Raw genomic sequence first — 18,715 nt, 5'->3', positions numbered from 1 at the left:
TGAAACCTGCTGCTCTTGGAGCACTCCCTCCAATACTATCCTCACAGAGGACTCTAGGTGTGTTTAGGCCCTCACTGCTCTCATTCCATCATAGTACTTTGGCGGGGGCGGGAGGGGGTTGTTTGCAAGTGCCCCACATGCAGAATCCCCTGCTTGGGTGGGTAGGAGCTGTGTTCAATGGGTTTTAGGTTAGGTCTTTCAATTCCAATTTTCTCTGCTTTCACACAGGCTACAGTGGAGCCTTTATTATGTTTCCTGCTGGTCAGCATCTGCACTGTTAGGGGGGTTAATATTTCTCTCTTATCCTTCCTACTGGGATTCCGTTAAATACACCAAGTAAAAAGTAAACAGGCTAATTTTCAGTACTATTTACATCTGGGATTATGCAAATTTCAGGGACAAACTCTGCTTTCTGATGTAAATCTGGAGCTACTTAATTTAAATCAATGGACGTACACTGGTGTAAATAAACGTATTTTGGACCTATAGCCTTGAATTCATTTAAATGGCTGATTTCTCTCTTCCCCACTTCTTTTTTTTAAGTTTCTGCTGTGAAGTGCCTTAGGGTTTCTTTGGAGGGGGAGGTTTGTAATGGTCTCTGTTAAATTTATGATGCCACATGCTGTAATGAGCATTCCCCCACATTCCTAATGATGTTAACTGTGGATTTGAAGCAAGCACTTTTAACAGAAACAAAGAAAATCACTTTGGAACATTATACAATCAAATAGTTTCCTTGTGATAACCAGGAGTCGAGTCTAGTCTAACTGTGCTATGTTGCTTCCTGGTCATGTGGGTGGGGGGCTCAAATTGTTATGGGTGCAGCATATTTTTCAAATGGTTTGTGCTTTTTAAAAACATCCCATTGCTTTTGTCCAACAGGAGTCTTGTTAAATACAGTTCTCATGTTGGATGTTTGGGAGCATGCAGGGTGCAAAGAAAAAAATCCATATGCAATTTTACCTTAGTAAGACCCGTGTCTACTTGGACTCCTGGCTCCTTCAAAAGATTGTCATCTTTTCTATAAAATGAACCTCCATATATAACAAAACTAGGGCTTTCAGTAATACCACTGGGAATCGCACAGTGAGTGTAGATCCCTTCAGAACACTGTGATGATTTCATAGTATTACAAGCAAGTTCCAGTGTAAATTATAGAAATAGCACTTCAAAAACGTGCAAAATTATGCAAATGGTGGGAACTCATTGTGGACTCTGTTCTAAAGTCTTGCAAGCCTCTTTAAATTTAATGGCAGAGCTCATGGGTTTGGCAGGTACCCTCTACCCTACCTGTTTGCAAATTCAGTGTTGGATTCTGCCAGCCTTTCCTGACTGGATTTTTTGTCTAAATAATTACATCTACATTAGGGCTTTTGCCAGCATAGCTATTGCTCTAAGAGGTGCAATTCCTTTCCACCCCCCTCCCCACTGACATAGCTATGCTGGAAAAACTTTTAAGCATACACCAGGCCTAGCAGTGAATACTCAGGTAGGCCCAATTCTGCTATCCTACTGAGGTAGGACATGGCCTCTCTCATGAATAGTCCTACTGATTAAAAATTAATTATTAGTAGCCTCTAATGGCCCAGAGATGAAAATGGCCTACTAGGTCATCTAACCCTCATATGACTAGTATACTTCACAGCATATTTTTCAATCTTTTGTCCAGTTCAGTTTTAAATATCCCATGGGGAATTGTTCCACAATCCTAACTAGATCACGCTGTTAGGAATTTTTTTCCTGATGTTCAGCCTCAAGTTATTTTTTCTTAATTGATGAAATTACTCTTAGTTGTAGTAAGATGAAGCCCTGGCCCAGAGGTCCGGTATGAGGCCTAAGGCCTGAACTAAAGTATTGGTCAAGACTTTGCTAATATAAAGCAAAGTTAAGCTGTGAGCCAGAGGCAGGCCCTGCTCACAGAAGCTGGCAAGGAAAGGGCTGATGTTGCACAAATATACATACCTAAAAAATACTGGACACTAGAGATATAAACATATGCCCTGATGGTACCAGAACACTCGGATACTTGCACATTCCACACAGATAACAAGGACAGGGTCAAAAGGGTAATATGATGGATAGAGTTGTTTTGTTCAAACCAACATGTACAAGGTGAGAGGTGACACCTTACTGCGTAGAAGGGCTGTACCTTACTACGTAGGGGGGGTTGCACCTCAATACGTCAGGAGTAACGTGTAACTTGTTTGTACCTGTGTATAAGAGTGCACCCCTGAGTGGATGTCTTTGTCTGGCCTAGGGGGCAGTGGAGAGTCCCGCCACTCACTAAGCCGGTCCATTGTCAGGGGGCACATATTTGTAGTATGTCCTGTAGAGTCTGCAGGAAACTATTACTGTGCTTCCTTTGACAATAAACCTGGCCAGGTGCCTTCGTACCTTCTCGGAGTCTGTGGTCATTGGGGGTTCTCTCGGGGTCTGCTGTGTCAGCGATCTGCAGAGCCGGGGCAGCACACAGAGGGAACACACACACGCAGCCGACTGTTATCAACACTGAACAGAGCAGAGCACCACACCGGTAGCATCTGACAACATTAGTTGTACCCCTTTGTAGCACCCTGCATAACCTCTCCCAAGTGATCAGTTTTACACCCTTTCAAATGTTTGTAGACAATTATCACCTATCAGATCTTTATAGGTTTTTCTATGGTGTCTGTCACTGTGCAATCTAAGCCCTAACAATTAGAGACAGCATGATGTGTTTGCAAACAAAAGGTTTGTCTATGCTGGAAAAGTAAGTGGTATTTTAAAATGTGCTAACTAATATATTTATGGAGTTATTCATTTCAAGGCCAGAAGAGGGCCACTGCATCATCTAGTCTGAACTCCTGCACAATACAGCCATAGGACTTCACCAAGTGGTTCCAGCATCAAACCCATATATTTAACTAATGTTGCCAGCTCTTGTAATTTTATCTTGGTTCTTGGGATAGTTGGTGTGTTACTTAATGCACCACCTCCCAGAGATAAGTGATTATGGAAAAAGAAAAAAAAAAACCAGCTTTCATTTTAAAAAAAAAATAAGTTTTTGGCCCTCATGATTATGGAGAAAAGCTGGAGAATGTGACCTGAGTGCATTCAAAAGGCTGAAAACCAGAATCCAAATAAAAATAATCCCAATTTAAAAAAAAAAATCTTACGATTTTTAAACCAATCTCATATTTTCTTTTGCCACCTGACTCCTTTGCTGTTGGTAATTAGAGCTGAGTGAATAATTGATCTGGTTTGATTTGAACCAAAATGAATTTTTTTTAAAATTTTCATAGAATTGAAACATTTTGAAATAAAAAAAACAAAATGAAATGTTTTAAAATATTCAAAATATTTCATTTCTACTTTTTAGATTCCCCCCCCCCAGAAGCTATTTGTTGAATTTGACCCAAACTCACTAAGAATTTCAGACTCCAAAATGGATTTTTCAGCAGAATTTCTATTCCTCCAAAATCTTCACCCAGTTTGATTGGCCACCCTGTTAACACCACTCAGAACCTAGTGCAGACAAAGACAGCCAACACTACTCATTTTCCAAGAGCAGATAACGGCAATTCTCACCCTTTCCTTATGCCCATTCTATATACTTCAGTATTTTCTTTTCTTTTTGTTTTCTTGTCTTCTATAGTACTTCCTCTCTTCAGATTTCATAAGATGGAGGATGCTGTTACTGAAGGCAAGTCTACACTACAAAATTATGTCGACCTAAGTTATGTTGATGTGCAGACACTGCAGTAAAACCGATTCAATTATATGTCCACACTACACTCCTTGTGTGGGTGGTGAACCTCCTCACCAGGAGTGCTTGCACCGATTTAACTGCCTTTGTTGAGCACTGCGAGACGGTTTCTGAAAGTCGATGTAAGCAATGCAGTGCCTACACTGACACTGTCTTGACCTAACTACATTGACTTAACCGCTACACCTCTTGCAGAGGTGGAGTTATTAAGTCAGTGTAGTGGGCGAGTTACATTGGTAGGAGCTACATTTTAGTGTAGACCAGGAATCGGCAACCTTCAGCCAGGGTAAGCCCCATGGCGGGCTGGGCCAGTTTGTTTACCTGCCGCGTCCACAAGTCCGGCCGATTGTGGCTCCCACTGGCCACGGTTTGCTGTTCCAGGCCAATGGGGGCTGTGGGAAGCGGCGCGGGTCAAGGGATGTGCTGACCGCGGCTTCTCGCAACCCCCATTGGCCTGGAACGGCAAACCGTGGCCAGTGGGAGCCACGATTGGCCAAACTGGTGGACGCGGCAGGTAAACAAACCGGTCCGGCCCGCCGGGGGCTTAGCCTGGTGGGCAGCGTGCCAAAGGTTGCCGACTCCTGGTGTAGACACTTACAGAGTTAGATTGATGTAAGATGCTTTATATCGACTTAACTGTAGTGTAGACCAAGCCTCAGAGGAGGCCTTTTCTAAGAGGTCATTCTTGCATCTAGACCTGAACATGGTCAGAAAAACTAAGATGATGTTAGGCTGCATAAAGAATAGAATGATGAATAATATGGAGAATATTATAATGACTTTATATAAATCAATGGTGTGACCTCATCTGGAATACTGTATACAGTACTGATCATCCACATGGAAAAAGGGTATTGCAGAACTGGAGGGGGTTCAGAGATGAGTGATAAGAATGATCAAAGGTCTGGAAAAACTCTTGTGAAGACAGCTAACAGATTGCAATTATTTACCTTAGAAAGGAGACAAATAAGAGGGAACCATGATAAAAGTAAATAAAATAATGAATGGCCTAGAGAAGAGAGATCGGGAACTTCTGTCCTTGTCTTGGAACAGAAGAACAAGGGGACATTTAATTAAATTAAAAGGTGGGAAACTCAAGAAATAATTTTACACAAAATGTGTGATTAAGCTGTGGAACGCATTGCCACAGGAAGTCATTGAGATAAAGCATTTTAAAAGATTTTAAAAGGGAATTGGATATTTATATGGATAACAAAAATACCCAGAGTTATGATTAATAACAAACATTTTGGAAAGGCTATTAAACCTCGTGCTTTGGAATTTAAGCCAATCTCTAACTATTCAAAAGCAGGATGAGATTTACATGGGGGCAGATTACCCCACATCTGCTTACTGAAGGGTTCTTGCACCTTCCTCAGAAGGATCTAGCACTGACTACTGTCAGAGACAGTATACATAGGTCTGATCGCATATGGCAATTCTTATGATCTCCTCTGTTCCATAGCTGCAGTCTTGATACTGAACTCCGCTTTGTCTGTACACAAGAGCCTTATTGTGTGCCCATCTAGTTGTAGTGTCCCTGTAAAGCACAGCTGTCTTAAAGGTCATGAATGGTGGTCTTTGAGGCAGCTTGCACTCATCCTGTTATGTGCCTTGTGGACCAGGATCTTAGTCACTCCCACAACAGATAGGCTGGCAGTGGAGCTCTCAACACAGTGCTAGGATTAGGGCCCTACCAAATTCACGGCCATGAAAAACGTGTCACGGACTGAGAAATCTGGTGTCCCCCTGTGAAATCTGGTCTTTTGTGTGCATTTACCCTATACTATACAGATTTCACGGGGGAGATCAGCCTCTCTCAAATTGGGGGTCCTGACCCAATAGGGAGTTGCGGGGTGGGGCCACAAGGTTATTTTAGGGCGGTCGTGGTATTGCCAGCCTTACTTCCGTGCTGCTTTCAGAGCTGGGTGGCAGGAGAGTGGCAACTCTTGGCCAGGCATCCAGCTCTGAAGGCAGCACCCCACCAGCTGCAGCAGAGAAGGAAGGGTGGCAATACCATACCATGCTACCCTTACTTCTGCACTGCTGCTGGCGGTGGCGCTGCCTTCACAGTTGGGCTCCCAGCCAGCAGCCGCCGCTCTCACGCTGCCCAGCTCTGATGGCAGCACTGCCACCAGCAACAGTGCAGAAGTAAGAGTAGTAGAACCGCAACCTCCCCTGCAATAACCTTGCGATCCCCCCAAAAAACCTCCTTTTTGGGTCAGGACCCCTAGAGTTACAACATCATGAAATTTCAGATTTAAATAGCTGAAGTCATGAAATTTACGATTTTTAAAACCCTATGACCATGAAATTGACCACCATGGACCATGAATTTGGTAGGGCTCTAGCTATGATGTGTTCTTGCCTGCGTTTGTTGGCTAGGGGGAGTGCTACTCCAAGCTGTATGAGCTTTTGCTTCCTGGTGGAGGTCTCATTTATACTTACAAAGAGCAAGTTGCAATCTTCTTCTTCAGCTGTGTGCATGGGACCAAAATCATAGGTAGCATAAATTTGCTCATCAAAAATATTTTTATGTACCGCAGGTATGCATCAACCCTGATGGGGTGGTCGTACTGTATCCAAAGAAGGGAGAATTCTATCAGAAGCAAGGCAGTCACCCCACGTCTGCCTTCAGTTCAGTAACATTATTTGAACACGCTCCCGAGAGCATGCCAGGGAAGTACAGCAAGCAGGATTTGGCCCATAAATATAATGAGCTGATAATGGACTGGGCATCCCTGGCTAAAACATAACTCACAAGTGAAAAGGGGCTCTGCATCTTGTGCAGTTGAACCAATCATATCTTATGTTGCCTCTCCTAAAGGAGCCCATGTAATGTTCCATGATTGATACAGAAACTATTAGCGATAGTATTCAGACTAATGGGAAGGCCACTGTGCCTAGGCAAGGATGGTCTTGTGGCTGGGGCACTGGACTGGGACTCACCAAACCTGGATTTTAATTCTTGACAGTGACAGACTTCCTGTGGGCCCTCAGGCAAGTCCTCCCCTCTGTGTATCAGTTCCCCACCTATGAATGGGGATAATACTTCCTTTCTCCCATCCTCTGTTTGCCTAGATTGTAACGTCGTTGGGACAGGGACTGTCTCTTACTATGTGCCTGGCACAAGAGAGCCCTGATAGTGTTTGGGGCCCCTACGTCATACAATTATACAAATAATAAATAACAGGGGAGGCAGTTGGCACGGATATAGACCGGACTGTATCTGTTGTATGGAGAAACTAAAGACTTCAAGCTGCCAGGTCTGCTGACTTGGAACTTCTCACAAGCACTAAAACTAATTGTATGGGGGGTAGGGGTAAAAGCATATAGTTAGTATAAAAAGAAAACCCATCGTCTAGAATTTTCTGATATGTAATGGAGCAGCCGATTGGAACACTTTATTGTTGATAGCACTAGCTCGATGTATGAAGATTTTGCCAACTCTGTGACCACGAGTAAGGAACAATTAGCATCCAATTCTTTGAAGAGAAAGTCTGGTGTCTCTCAGGCATCATTTTTTTCTCAGATAACATTCATGTATTTAATTTTAATTAGTTTTTCGAAAAGGCAGCTTCAGCCTTTCAGATCTATTGGTATTGTTTCCCTACTTTCTATCACTTATTGTGGCTCACCAGAGACCAAATAAAATGACACAGTCATAGTGTTTTTCTCAGGATACTATTTTATGACAGGCGGTCATAATCCATGAGTGTTCCCATACACCATGCTCCAAATGTCCTGCTGCAGTTCTACAAAATCTCATTAACTGAAAATTCCCTGGTGAATAGAGTTTATCTGGTCTGATTTTCCAGCTACCTCTGAATATTAAACCAAACTGTGAGCAGGATACCTTTAATTTTCTGGACTTGAGCAGCCTATTACTAAACTCCAAAAAAAATAGTAATTAACAGCCTGACATAACACAGGGAAGCTCCTGCTCTACAGACTAGTTTTACAAGGAAGCCTCTGTCCTTTGGAACCCTCTGCAAAACAGGAGGTACCAAAAATAATACTCCACGGAATGTTCTAAAGTGCAAATGTCTGTTAACACAAGAGCACTGGGATTTAACAAGAGCCAGATTGTACCTGATTCTTGCCCATGTGTGCCGGGCGGAGGAAAGACACAAAAAGCTTTCCCTAACTCCTCTTCTGCAGTGGGCAGCACAACTGACTGGATGCAGAGGGCAGCAGGACATTATCCTAAGAGGTGGCGCCGTATGCACATTCCTCCCCATACACAATTATTTTCCGATCCATTTGGTATAGTCAGTGCCCTCAAAGAACCACTCGCCCTAAGACAAGGGTAGCTTGCCTAGAATTTTTTGTAACCAAAACTTTCCACATCACATGGGGGTCTGATCCTGCATTCCTTATACTTCAGCCACCGTCAATGGGAGTTCTGGGTGCATAGGAAATGAAGGATCCAGCCCATGATGAGTGCCATATGATTTCTCATCATTTCTGGAAATGTGGTGCTTTCTAAGAATGACACGGCAGTGACAGCAGCAAAGAGTCCTGTGGCACCTTATAGACTAATGCTGCTTTTACAGATCCAGACTAACACGGCTACCCCTCTGATACTTGATGGCAGTGACTGTGGCACAAGATATTGCCAGGTTGGCACTGTGGCAGCATTCACAGAAACACTGGTACTTTCAGAAGCAACACAGCAATAAGGCACCCACCATTACTCCGTAGATTGTGTGGCTGATTATGGGTATAACCATGGGTATAACCACGCAGATACCCATGAGTACTGAGCATTTCATCACCAGCTAATGTTTCATACAAGTGTCTTTTGAAGGAGTTGGGGTATGGGTTAAATACTCGTTGCTCATAATAGGGCTTGTCTATACTGGTAAAATGCATCATGTTAGAAAAGTTATTAAACTCATATTGTTTAGCTAACATGATGGTAAAAAAAAAAAAAGTTTGCCCTGAGAGGCCATGGGGTAGATTTTTAGAGGCATAAAGGACACTTAAGCACTTTATTGAATTTCAATGGGAGTTAAGCACCTATGTGCCATTTCCATTACTTGCGTCTGATGAAGTGGGCATTCACCCACGAAAGCTTATGCTCCAATACTTCTGTTAGTGTTAAAGGTGCCACGGGACCCTCTGTTGCTTTTTACAGATTCAGACTAACACGGCTACCCCTCTGATATGTGCCATTTGACCTTCTGAATATCTACCTCCATGTCTACCTTAGGAGAAATATGTATTTTAACATGTGCTAGCTAGCACATGGTATTTTAATAAGTATTAGTCAGCTGTGTTTGCTGGTTAAGCTAGCTTGTTTTAAAATACGGTTGCCCTTGTCTACACTAAGGACAAAGTAGCGTTTAACACTGTGCTAATTAAAACATGTCAGTTAACACAATTTCTAACATGACATATTTTCCCAAAATAGACAAGCCCATAAGTTACAAAGTTTCTCCTTGGACAAAATCCTGTCCCCACTGAAGTCAATGGCAAATTCCCATTGACTTCAATTGGGCCAGGATCCCTGATGTTTAATATGGCACATTTATATGGCCATCTTCTGAGATACTGAAGCTCAGAATTTCTATTGATATCAATGGAAGCTGTGGGTGCACAACACCTTTGAAAACCTTTAGATACCTAAATATGGATTTAGGATCCTGACTTTTTCCCCCAAGACTGAAAATATTAAACTAAGTTTACAGTGATCGCTGGGGTAGAATATAGCAGCCAACAACACTAAACATCTTTTTTTTAGGAAGAGAGTCAAAAAAGGAACATCTTCAACTGAAGCTAGAGGGCGAAATTTAAGCAGGCAAATATAATTGCCTAATTCAAAATTTTCCCAATACACAAGGGCTAACACTTTCTAGGGATGATGTGGTCTCATGGTCTGAGTGTAGGGTAGGGTTGCCAACCCTCCAGAATTGTCCAGGAGTCTTCAAGAATTAAAGATTAATCTTTTAAGATTATGTCATGTGATGAAACCTCCAGGAATACGTCCAACCAAAACTGGCAACCCTAACATAGGGCGAGGAGCCTGGAATTTGAGAGTTCTAACCTCTTTACCTCTGGTACCCCTTGGGCTGAGAAGGCACTGTATGGTGGCACAATATCTGTAACAGTCTCATATCCTGGAGGGGGAGGCTCAAATAATGATGTATTGAAGATCTAGTTTGAAAGAAGAAAGAGACATAATATTAGAAAGAGGCACAGTCCAAATGGGCATATTTCTCAGATGGTTATGGTTTAGATCAATTTAGTTCTGCTGTCTAACCCAGGGTTCCTCCTGCCCAGCTATTGGGCACGCGCTTCAGGTTGCAGGCTTAAGCCCTGATCTTGCAAAGAGAACTAAGTAGGGAGACCCTGCACCAGCATGGAGCCCCAATAAAATATGCATGGGCACAGTGGTCCACCCATATGGCTCTCTCTGCACAATATGCAACCCAAGGTTAGACAACACAGTGGTAAAAAGATCTAAGTTTTGTATACACCACAGCTTCTACCAGCAAAGGAGCTGCCCTGGTGGTGAACTACACATCCAGTTTTTGCTTGTGTATATACAGCCTTAGTCCCACGCTCTAGCCCTAGACACACACGGCCACCCTTACAACTGCTAAGTTTGAACACAGCACAATTACCTCCACTGTAAGTATGTGACTAATGAAGCTGAACACAGCTTTTCTCCTTATATTTGGAGTGGTAGTTTAAAAATAACACAGTAATAAGCAGCATTCATGTAGTACTTCTTCCATCCATAGACCACAATACATTCTACAAATATGGGCAAGTATTAATAATATATGGAGATATACCTATCTCATAGAACTGGAAGGGACCTTAAAAGGTCATTGAGTCCAGCCCCCTGCCTTCACTAGCAAGACTAAGTACTGATTTTTGCCCCACATCCCTAAGTGGCCCCCTCAAGGATTGAACTCACAACCCTGGGTTTAGCAGGCCAATGCTCAAACCACTGAGCTATCCCTCCCCCCAATTGCCAATATATAGTAGGGAAAATTAAGGTACAAAAAGATTAAGGTCTCAGTTTTGGTCCAAAGCCAGTCAGTGACAGGCTCTTACCACTGACTTCAATGATTTTTGGATTGGGCCTAACGTGATTTTCATACAGTAAAATATTAGCAGAGTGGAGGATAGATTTCCCCTCCCCGCACCCCCAGTTTCTTATCCCAAGGTATATGAAAGTGAGTTTTTCCTCTTAGGGCTTGTCTACATGGGGAGCTAATCCTGATTAATTATCTATGTGGCCACTCTTATTCTGAATTATCTTAATTTTATCTTAATCCACTTAATCCTTCAGTGGACTAAAATAATTCAAAATAAGGCACTCCTAATCCAGAATAAGAGCATCCACAGAGTGAGTTAATAAGGATTAACTATTCTTTAAATTCACATCCTACTCTAATCCAAATTAACTTCCCTGTGTAGACAAACCCTGAGATGTAAAACCTGATGTCTTCTTTACCTCATTTCCATGCTCATCAATAATTGAGATGTAGTTGGGATTCGTTTCATTAGGGTAGGACAACAGGACGTCATAGTGAACCAGCTCAACCGAATCCAATCCAAATTCCTTCCACTGGGCTTGGATTTGCTGTGCAAGGCGCAGGTTCTCAGCTGTGCCTGCGAGGTGAGGACGCTGTGTAAAATTACTAGGGAAAGGAATGGGCATTTATTAGCAGTCAATACTAGGAACTGGACTTTGTAATTAGAAGTGAGCTTCTTGATTTAACTGGAAACAAGTACATTTTAAAACACATAAAAAGCCATCAGAACTGCCCAGAATAAACCAGCTCCGCTGTCATCCCTGTATTTATGGTTTTAAGTCAGTTTTATAAACGTAGAAATCAAAGACTTCAATTTCCCCTCAACTATTACCACCTTCCCCTTCTAGAAAGCAGTGCTGCCTTGTGCATAGATCACTACATTGAAATTCAGGAGACCTGGGTTCTATTCCCAGCTCTACCATTGGACTGTTAAATGAGGCCTTCACCACTCTGTGACTCAGTTTCTCCATTCCTAAAACAGGGATAATGATACTGACCTCCTTTGTAAAGCACTTTGAGATCTACTGATAAGAACTAGATATTATTATTATTATTCCTCTGTACTACAGCCGAACAAACACTGAAGAACCTGATTTACAAATTTACTCAAAATCTGATCTCTAAATTTGATTTGCTACTGTTCATGGGGCCATATGATATGCAATATTCATGATGGTCTTCCCAAGTCTTCATGAATTTTGGCACAAATTATTATTTGTCCAAAAAACACCTTCCCCTCTGGTGTCCAGGTCACCTCCTCTTGTCTCAAATAGGGAGTTGAGCGGGATGGGGGGAACCCGGGCCCACCCTCTACTCCGGGTTCCAGCCCAGGGGCCTGTGGATTGCAATTGTCTATAGTGTCTCTTCTAACAGCTGCATGACAGCTACAACTCCCTGGGCTACTTCCCCATGGCCTCCTCCCAACACCTTCTTTATCCTCACCACAGGACCTTCCTCCTGATGTCTGGTAACGCTTGTACTTTGCAGTCCTCCAGCAGTACGCCTTCTCACTCTCAGCTTCTTGCGTCTCTTGCTCACACACGCCTCACTAACTGAAGTGAGGTCCTTTTTAAAACCAGGTGCCCCAATTAGCCTGCCTGTCCTAATTGATTCTGGTAGCTTCTTAATTGGCTCCAGATGTCCCAATTAGCCTGCCTTAATTGGTTCCAGCAACTTCCTGATTGTTCTGGAACAGCCCATTATCTTACTCAGGGAAAAGGGACCTGCTTAATCTGGGGCTAATATATCTACCTTCTATCACTTTCCTGTAGCCATCTGGCCTGACCCTGTCACAGTATCTAGTGCAGGGATTGGCAACCTTCGGCCCGCAGCCCACCAGGGTAAGCCCCCTGGCAGGCCGGGCCGATTTGTTTACCTGCCGCATCCACAGGTTTGGCCGATCGCAGCTCCCACTGGCTGCGGTTCGCCGTTCCAAGCCAATGGGGACTGCAGGAAGCAGCGCGGGCCGAGGGATGTGCTGGCCGTGGCTTCTCGCAGCCCCCATTGGCCTGGAACGTCGAACCGCGGCCAGTGGGAGCCGCGATCGGCCGAACCTGCGGACATGGCAGGTAAACAAACAAACCTGGTGGGCCGCGTGCTAAAGGTTGCCGATTCCTGATCTAGTGCTTCCTTTGTTTTACATTACTTACTTAAATACTTACTTTTTAAATGACACTGATATTGCTTTTTGAAAATACTAGATTACGTACTTTTAAATACATGCCATCTGCCACATTTAGGGTACCCTTGTGTACAGTGGCATCTGAGCCCTAACCTGGGGAGAATTCCTGATACTCTAGTACTCTGATGAAGATCAGGCAATGCAACTTTTACAGAGAGCAGTTACTAGCCAAGCCCTAGAGTCACTATATTAGTCAGTAATGCAATATTATGTGAACTGCAGAGATATGATTGAGAACAACTTTGACCCTTGCTCCCTAGATCAATGAGAACAGAGTTGGCAAACTGAGCATTCTGGAAGACCCGTGTTCCTCTACTTTTACAAAGAATGTTTGTGGTTAACCCAACATTCCCTAAATAATATTAAGCCCATGTTCTAACATGGTGTTGTGGCAACTGTTCTGGTAGAGGTGGCAACTCCTGGGTGACATGTAGAACTGAGGCCCTGACCATTTGTGATCATTAAAGAGCCAGTCACATTTTTCATTAGAGTTGGGAACGTTTAACTCCCAGGATCTTGGCTAAGGTCCATTTCAAGTAATTGAATTCTCTATCCTTATATTCCCTTTGCTGTTTTAATTGGATGTTGTGTTCATTTCCTGCATCAATCTGCTGTTCAGTATTACTGTTGTGTAACTGCCACATTCTACCTCAGAGCTGCCTGCATTTTGAAAGCTGAGGCAGCAATGTTTGCTGTGGGCATAGAGATAGGGAGTTATGATGGCATAAAGCAATCCTACCGCAAGAATGTTTAGCAACCATCTTACTTTGGTAATAACCAAATCCTGGTTTAAAATTTTATTTCCTATACAATCCTGGGCATTTAGCCTGATCTTATTTAGTCCAGGGTAATTTAATAATTGCAATGGTTTGTGGCAAATGCATTTAACATTAAATCAGTGGAATTGCCATGATCTCATCAAGTGAGATTGGTTTTCTAAGAACATTTAAACCTAGGCCCAACCATGTGTTTTTTAAAAGGTTGGGAGTTATATGTAAGGCAGAATCCCTAAATCACTGATACTTCTTACACTTAATTACTAGCAATAAACAGAGGTCTCTGGTCTGTTCCTGACTGGAATTAATAATAACTTCTAACAAATGCTGGACTCCATTAAGAGACTACTAATAAATTTACCCAGCCACGTCACATAAATTACTAAATGTGTCTCAACTTTTCCCTAATTAAGGTTTCTAGAATAAATTATGGAAATTAAGGACTATTATCGGGTGTTGTTTTTTTAATCTATGCTCTCCCCCATCCCCTTGTACCATTGTCTCAATTTTCAGGAGATGCTAACAGCCTTCCAGCCAGGCTAACACAAGGACAAGATTATTTAAAACATTATGGACCAGATCCTCAAATCCAAAATCAGCGGGAGCTAGGTGACTAAATACCACAGACAATCTGGGCCTACCCTCCTAGTTAACATGCCTTGGGATGGGTGAGTGGAATAAGTCTTTTGGATTAAATGTATCCTTAAGAAGGAACTTGAAGGTGTGAGAACCACAGATTTATTTTGTGGTAATTGGTCAGATTTTAAATTGACCAGCTGGGGTCATCTCCAGATGCCCATCTCCAGATGCCCATATCAATTATTCTCATCACAAAGGAGTAGAGCTTAGAGGCATGTCAGAGAGGAGATTCCAGACATAGGGTCCACATGGAAAGAATCGCCAGAGTAAGAGTGGCAGACGAAAATGAAAAGGACATGTGACTTGGACATAGCAAATGTGAGTAGAAGACAAGAGCAGAGAGGTAGGAGGGGCTAACCTGCAAATAGTCTGGAAGGCAAGGACCTGCTGCCTGGTTCTCCTCCCATTTACACTGGTGTAACTCCGCTAACTTCAGTGGAGTCACTTCTGATTTAGGTCCCCGATCCACTTGTATATCTCCCTTTGAAGTCAGAGTATTGCCTGAAAATTGATGCAGGGTAAACACTCCCCTGCAAATGGAACCTGGCTGCAGAGGGGGAGGCTGGGCTGTGATGGGGTGGCAGCCTTGACCTCTGAGTCCTCTGATACTGTTCACCACCCCAGAAAAGCACAGAGTGAGGGTTTGACCACACTGAAATCATTGGACCTTGCTCTCTAGAGAGGGACCACTGTTTCCCACAAAAGTTACGAAGCAACAGGAGGAGCTGTGATGGGCTCCACTGTCAAACATGACTCACATGGGTATTTTAGACAGAGGCTATAACCCAAAGTCTGTTCACAAACCTAGTCATTGTACCAGCTGATCACAGATGAATGTTGTGGATAGAAGTACAGACTTCACTTACTATAGAAACTGCTTGATGTTTTCAGCTTTCATTTCAGCCATAAATGCCTTCTTCACCTTCTCATGAGAAATAGTGGCTGTTACCTCATCAGTAGGTTTTGTAAACCAGCCTGCAAAATACAATGATAAGCGCACTAGGAAAACATTATTTCTATGGCCCATGACAATATCCTTCAGTATCAGTTCAAGATTTTATCATGCCTTTTATTATTGGATTTATTACACTAGTGTTTAGAGGACCCAACCAAGATCAAAGTCTGATGTGCGAGACATTGAACCAACACAAAGTAAGAGAGCTTATAGCCTGGATAGATAAGATAGATGGAATGGGAAAAAAGGAAATATTATCCCTATTCATCAGTGCAACCCTACTTGACTGTGGATTTTGAAGAGTTCCATCTACTGTCCCATAAGCACCAGGCCACCAAATGACTAATCACCTTGGTTCAATTCATCTCAGCAGAAAGACAGCATCTTTAGAAAGATGCACAGAAACAAAGAAGGACATGGGTTGCAAGTTCATGGAGTGACATGTAAATCTCTAACTTTGGGCTCTGCATACTCCGGACTTTTCTCCTATGAAACATTCGTTATTATAACGTCTCCTTAAACAAAAGTTAACTGTTGTAATGATTGTTTTGTTTCTGATATTTAAAGGGCAAGGATTTGTAAACTTATTCAAACGTCCTAATTATTTTTTAAAAAAACAGTTAGAACAGTAAAGACAGAGGATGTGCTCCACCAGGGACATCTGGTTATAGAAACTAGAATTCCAGTAGTTCTGAGTTCCATTTTTTAAAAGAGCTCCCCCCCCCCCGCCCCACACACACACAGAGTTTTCTGTGTGAATACGGCAGAGATTACATCGGTAACTTCAAAATGTAGAAAGGGAAATATACAACAGGGGAAAACCCTTCAGTGACAGAGAGGGGGACTAGCACAACTTAATACATATGTCCATCTCTCTGAGCAGAAAATAATTGCGTTAAGGCTTTCTAGCGATACAAACCATGAATAAATGGCAAAGAAACCCCCAAGATTAAAGATAGGACTTTTTGGTCCTTTTCTTATACCTTTTTCCATTACTGCTCCTTTTTAACCTGTGGAATTGGGGGGAAATGGAAGTCTCCTATGGAAAATGCTCAGTTCAGTGGTAGGGAAGATGAGGAGTTAAAAGAAAAACCTCCAAAGGAAGAAGTGTATGCTCTCTACCAGCCAGTCTGTGGCTATTCATCTGGGGCTCTTTGTTTCAGTGTGTTTGTTTCATTCTTTCAGTGTGTGTCTCTCTTCTGCCTTTTGTTCTGTCCCTGTCTCTGCTATTCCTCTCCCTGACAAACTGTGAAACAATCACACCTAAAACACCAATTCCGCCCATCCCCCACGGCCACGCACTTGCTTGTGAGCTCAGTTGCTGCGAAGTCCGAGGTGTTGCATGGAGCGCTTTACCCTGCAGTGAGTGATTGCAAAGTGGAGCGGGCATGATCTCCTGGAGCAGTGGTTTTCAAACTGTGGGTCGAGACCCAGTACTGGGTCGCGGAATGTAAGGCACTGGGTCGTGGCGACTCTAGTCAGCACTGCCAACCGGGCCGTTAAAAGTCCCGATGGCGGTGCTGCCCAGCTAAGGCAGGCTAGTCTCTACCTGTTTTGACACTGCGCTGTGCCCCAGAAACGGCCAGCAGCAGGTACGGCTCCTAGGCAGGAGGGCCACGGGGCTCTGCGCGCTGCCCCCGCCCTGAGCACTGGCTCCGCACTCCCATTGGCCAGGAATCGGTCAACGGCAGCTGTGGGGGCGGTGCCTGTGGGCGAGAGCTGTGGAGAGCTGCATGTACGCCTCCACCTAGGAGCCGGACCTGCTGCTGGCTGCTTCCGGGGCGCAGCACGGTCCGCAGCTCCAGGACAGGCGGGAAGCCTGCCTCTGCTCCCAAGCTGCGCCAGTGACTGGGAGCCACCGGAGGTAAGCCCGCACCCCAACCCTGTGCCCCAATCCCCTGTCCCAGCCATGAGCCCCCCTCAAACCCAGGGCCCCCTCCTGCATCCCAAACCCCTCATCCCCAGCCTCACCCCAAAACCTGCACCCCCAGCCCAGAGCCCTGACCCGTCCCATGCCCCAATCCCCAGCCCTGAGTCCCCCCAAACCCAGAGCTCCCTCCTGCACCCCAAATCCCTCGCTCCACCCGAGCCTGCACCCCCAGCCCAGAGCCCTGTCCCCCTCCCGCACCCCAACACTCTGCCCAGCCAAGCCCTCTCCCACACCCTGAATCCCTCATTCCCGGCCACACCCCCCAGCCCTCACCCCAACCCCCTCATCCCCAGCGGGCATCAAACATTTTCTTCAACTGGGTCGCCAGAAAAAAAAAGTTTGAAAACCCACTGACCTGGAGAAGGGCGAACAAACCTCGCCTGACCTAAAGGGGCTCACTCCCTGTGTGGGCCTGTAAGGAAGCCCCCACCCCTTTTATCCCAGCCAGAGCCCTCCTCGCCTCCCCGCCCCAAAGCCTGGCCCCAAGCTCGCTGCACAGTACCGATGAGGAAGCCGAGCAGGAGCAGCGCGGCTACCCCCAGGCTCAGGGCACAAACGCGACCCGTGCTGCCCCGCGGCGAGGTCCGCTCGGCGCCGCTCCGGAGCGCGGTCCACATGCTGGCCCGGTCGGGCTGCTCTGCGCTGCCCGGCGATCCGGCCCTAAACTGGGCGCTGCCGCTTGTCCCCAGCCCGCTCCGCGCCGGGGCGAAGTCCGGTTCGCTCCCGCAGGCAGGGACGGGAGATTCCGGACTACGGCGCCTCCCTGAACCCAGCCCGGGCCCCGCCAACTCTCGCTGCGTGGCAGAGGCGCCTGCCCTGGGAAGCAGCGCCGCAAGTCTCCGGCCTCTTAAGGGAGCAGGAATTTGCAACGTGTTTCGGTTAGAGACGGGCTCAGATCAGCCCCTCCCCGAGTCAAAGGCCCTGGGAAGATCCGGATCCTGAGCCAGACTTTGCAGCTTCTGCCTCTTGCGAATTGAAAAGAAGCCGGGAGACAGACATGCGGGAGAGGGAGAAGATGATCTGAATGGGGTTTGGGGATAGTAGCGTGGCCGAGGGGCTCTTTCTCCAGTTCCCTCTTTTTACATACCCCACTGCCCCTCTTTCTACCTGTTCGCTCACATCCCACTTGTTTATGTCTGTCCATCCACTCTGACAGGCTTCATTTCTGCCTCTAGATAAATTCCTGGAGGATAGGTCCATCAATGGCTATTAGCCAGGATGGGCAGGGATGGTGTCCCTAGCCCAGGGGTGGGCAAACTTTTTGGCCTGAGGGCCACATCTGGGTATAGAAATTGTATGGCAGGCCACGAATGCTCACGAAATTGGGGGTTGGGAGCTCAGGCTGGGGTTGAGGGCTCTGGGGTGGGGCTGGGGATGAGGGGTTTGGAGTGGAGGAGGGTGCTCTGGGCTGAGACCGAGGGGTTCAGAGGGCGGGA

General features: G+C 45.0%; 1 protein-coding gene across 1 annotated transcript in view; it reads right to left on the bottom strand.

The window, feature by feature from the left end:
• Positions 1-18,498, bottom strand: part of LOC112117310 (putative N-acetylated-alpha-linked acidic dipeptidase) — a 54,451-nt gene extending 35,953 nt beyond the window's left edge. Inside the window, exons 1-4 of the mRNA XM_026651648.1 lie at positions 17,782-18,498; positions 15,261-15,369; positions 11,217-11,403; positions 9,803-9,904 (exon numbers count right to left, since the gene is read on the bottom strand). Of these exons, the coding sequence (XP_026507433.1) occupies positions 9,803-9,904; positions 11,217-11,403; positions 15,261-15,369; positions 17,782-17,896 (513 nt within the window). The 5' untranslated portion in view covers positions 17,897-18,498. The remainder of the gene's footprint in view (positions 1-9,802; positions 9,905-11,216; positions 11,404-15,260; positions 15,370-17,781) is intronic.
• Between the last annotated feature and the right edge of the window lie 217 nt (positions 18,499-18,715).

The sequence above is a fragment of the Terrapene carolina genome, unplaced genomic scaffold (genome assembly GCF_002925995.2).
Source record: "Terrapene carolina triunguis isolate 2854851 unplaced genomic scaffold, T_m_triunguis-2.0 Scaffold97, whole genome shotgun sequence".
In the NCBI taxonomy this organism is placed as follows: Eukaryota; Metazoa; Chordata; order Testudines; family Emydidae; genus Terrapene; species Terrapene triunguis.
This window is presented reverse-complemented; position numbering and strand designations above follow the sequence as displayed.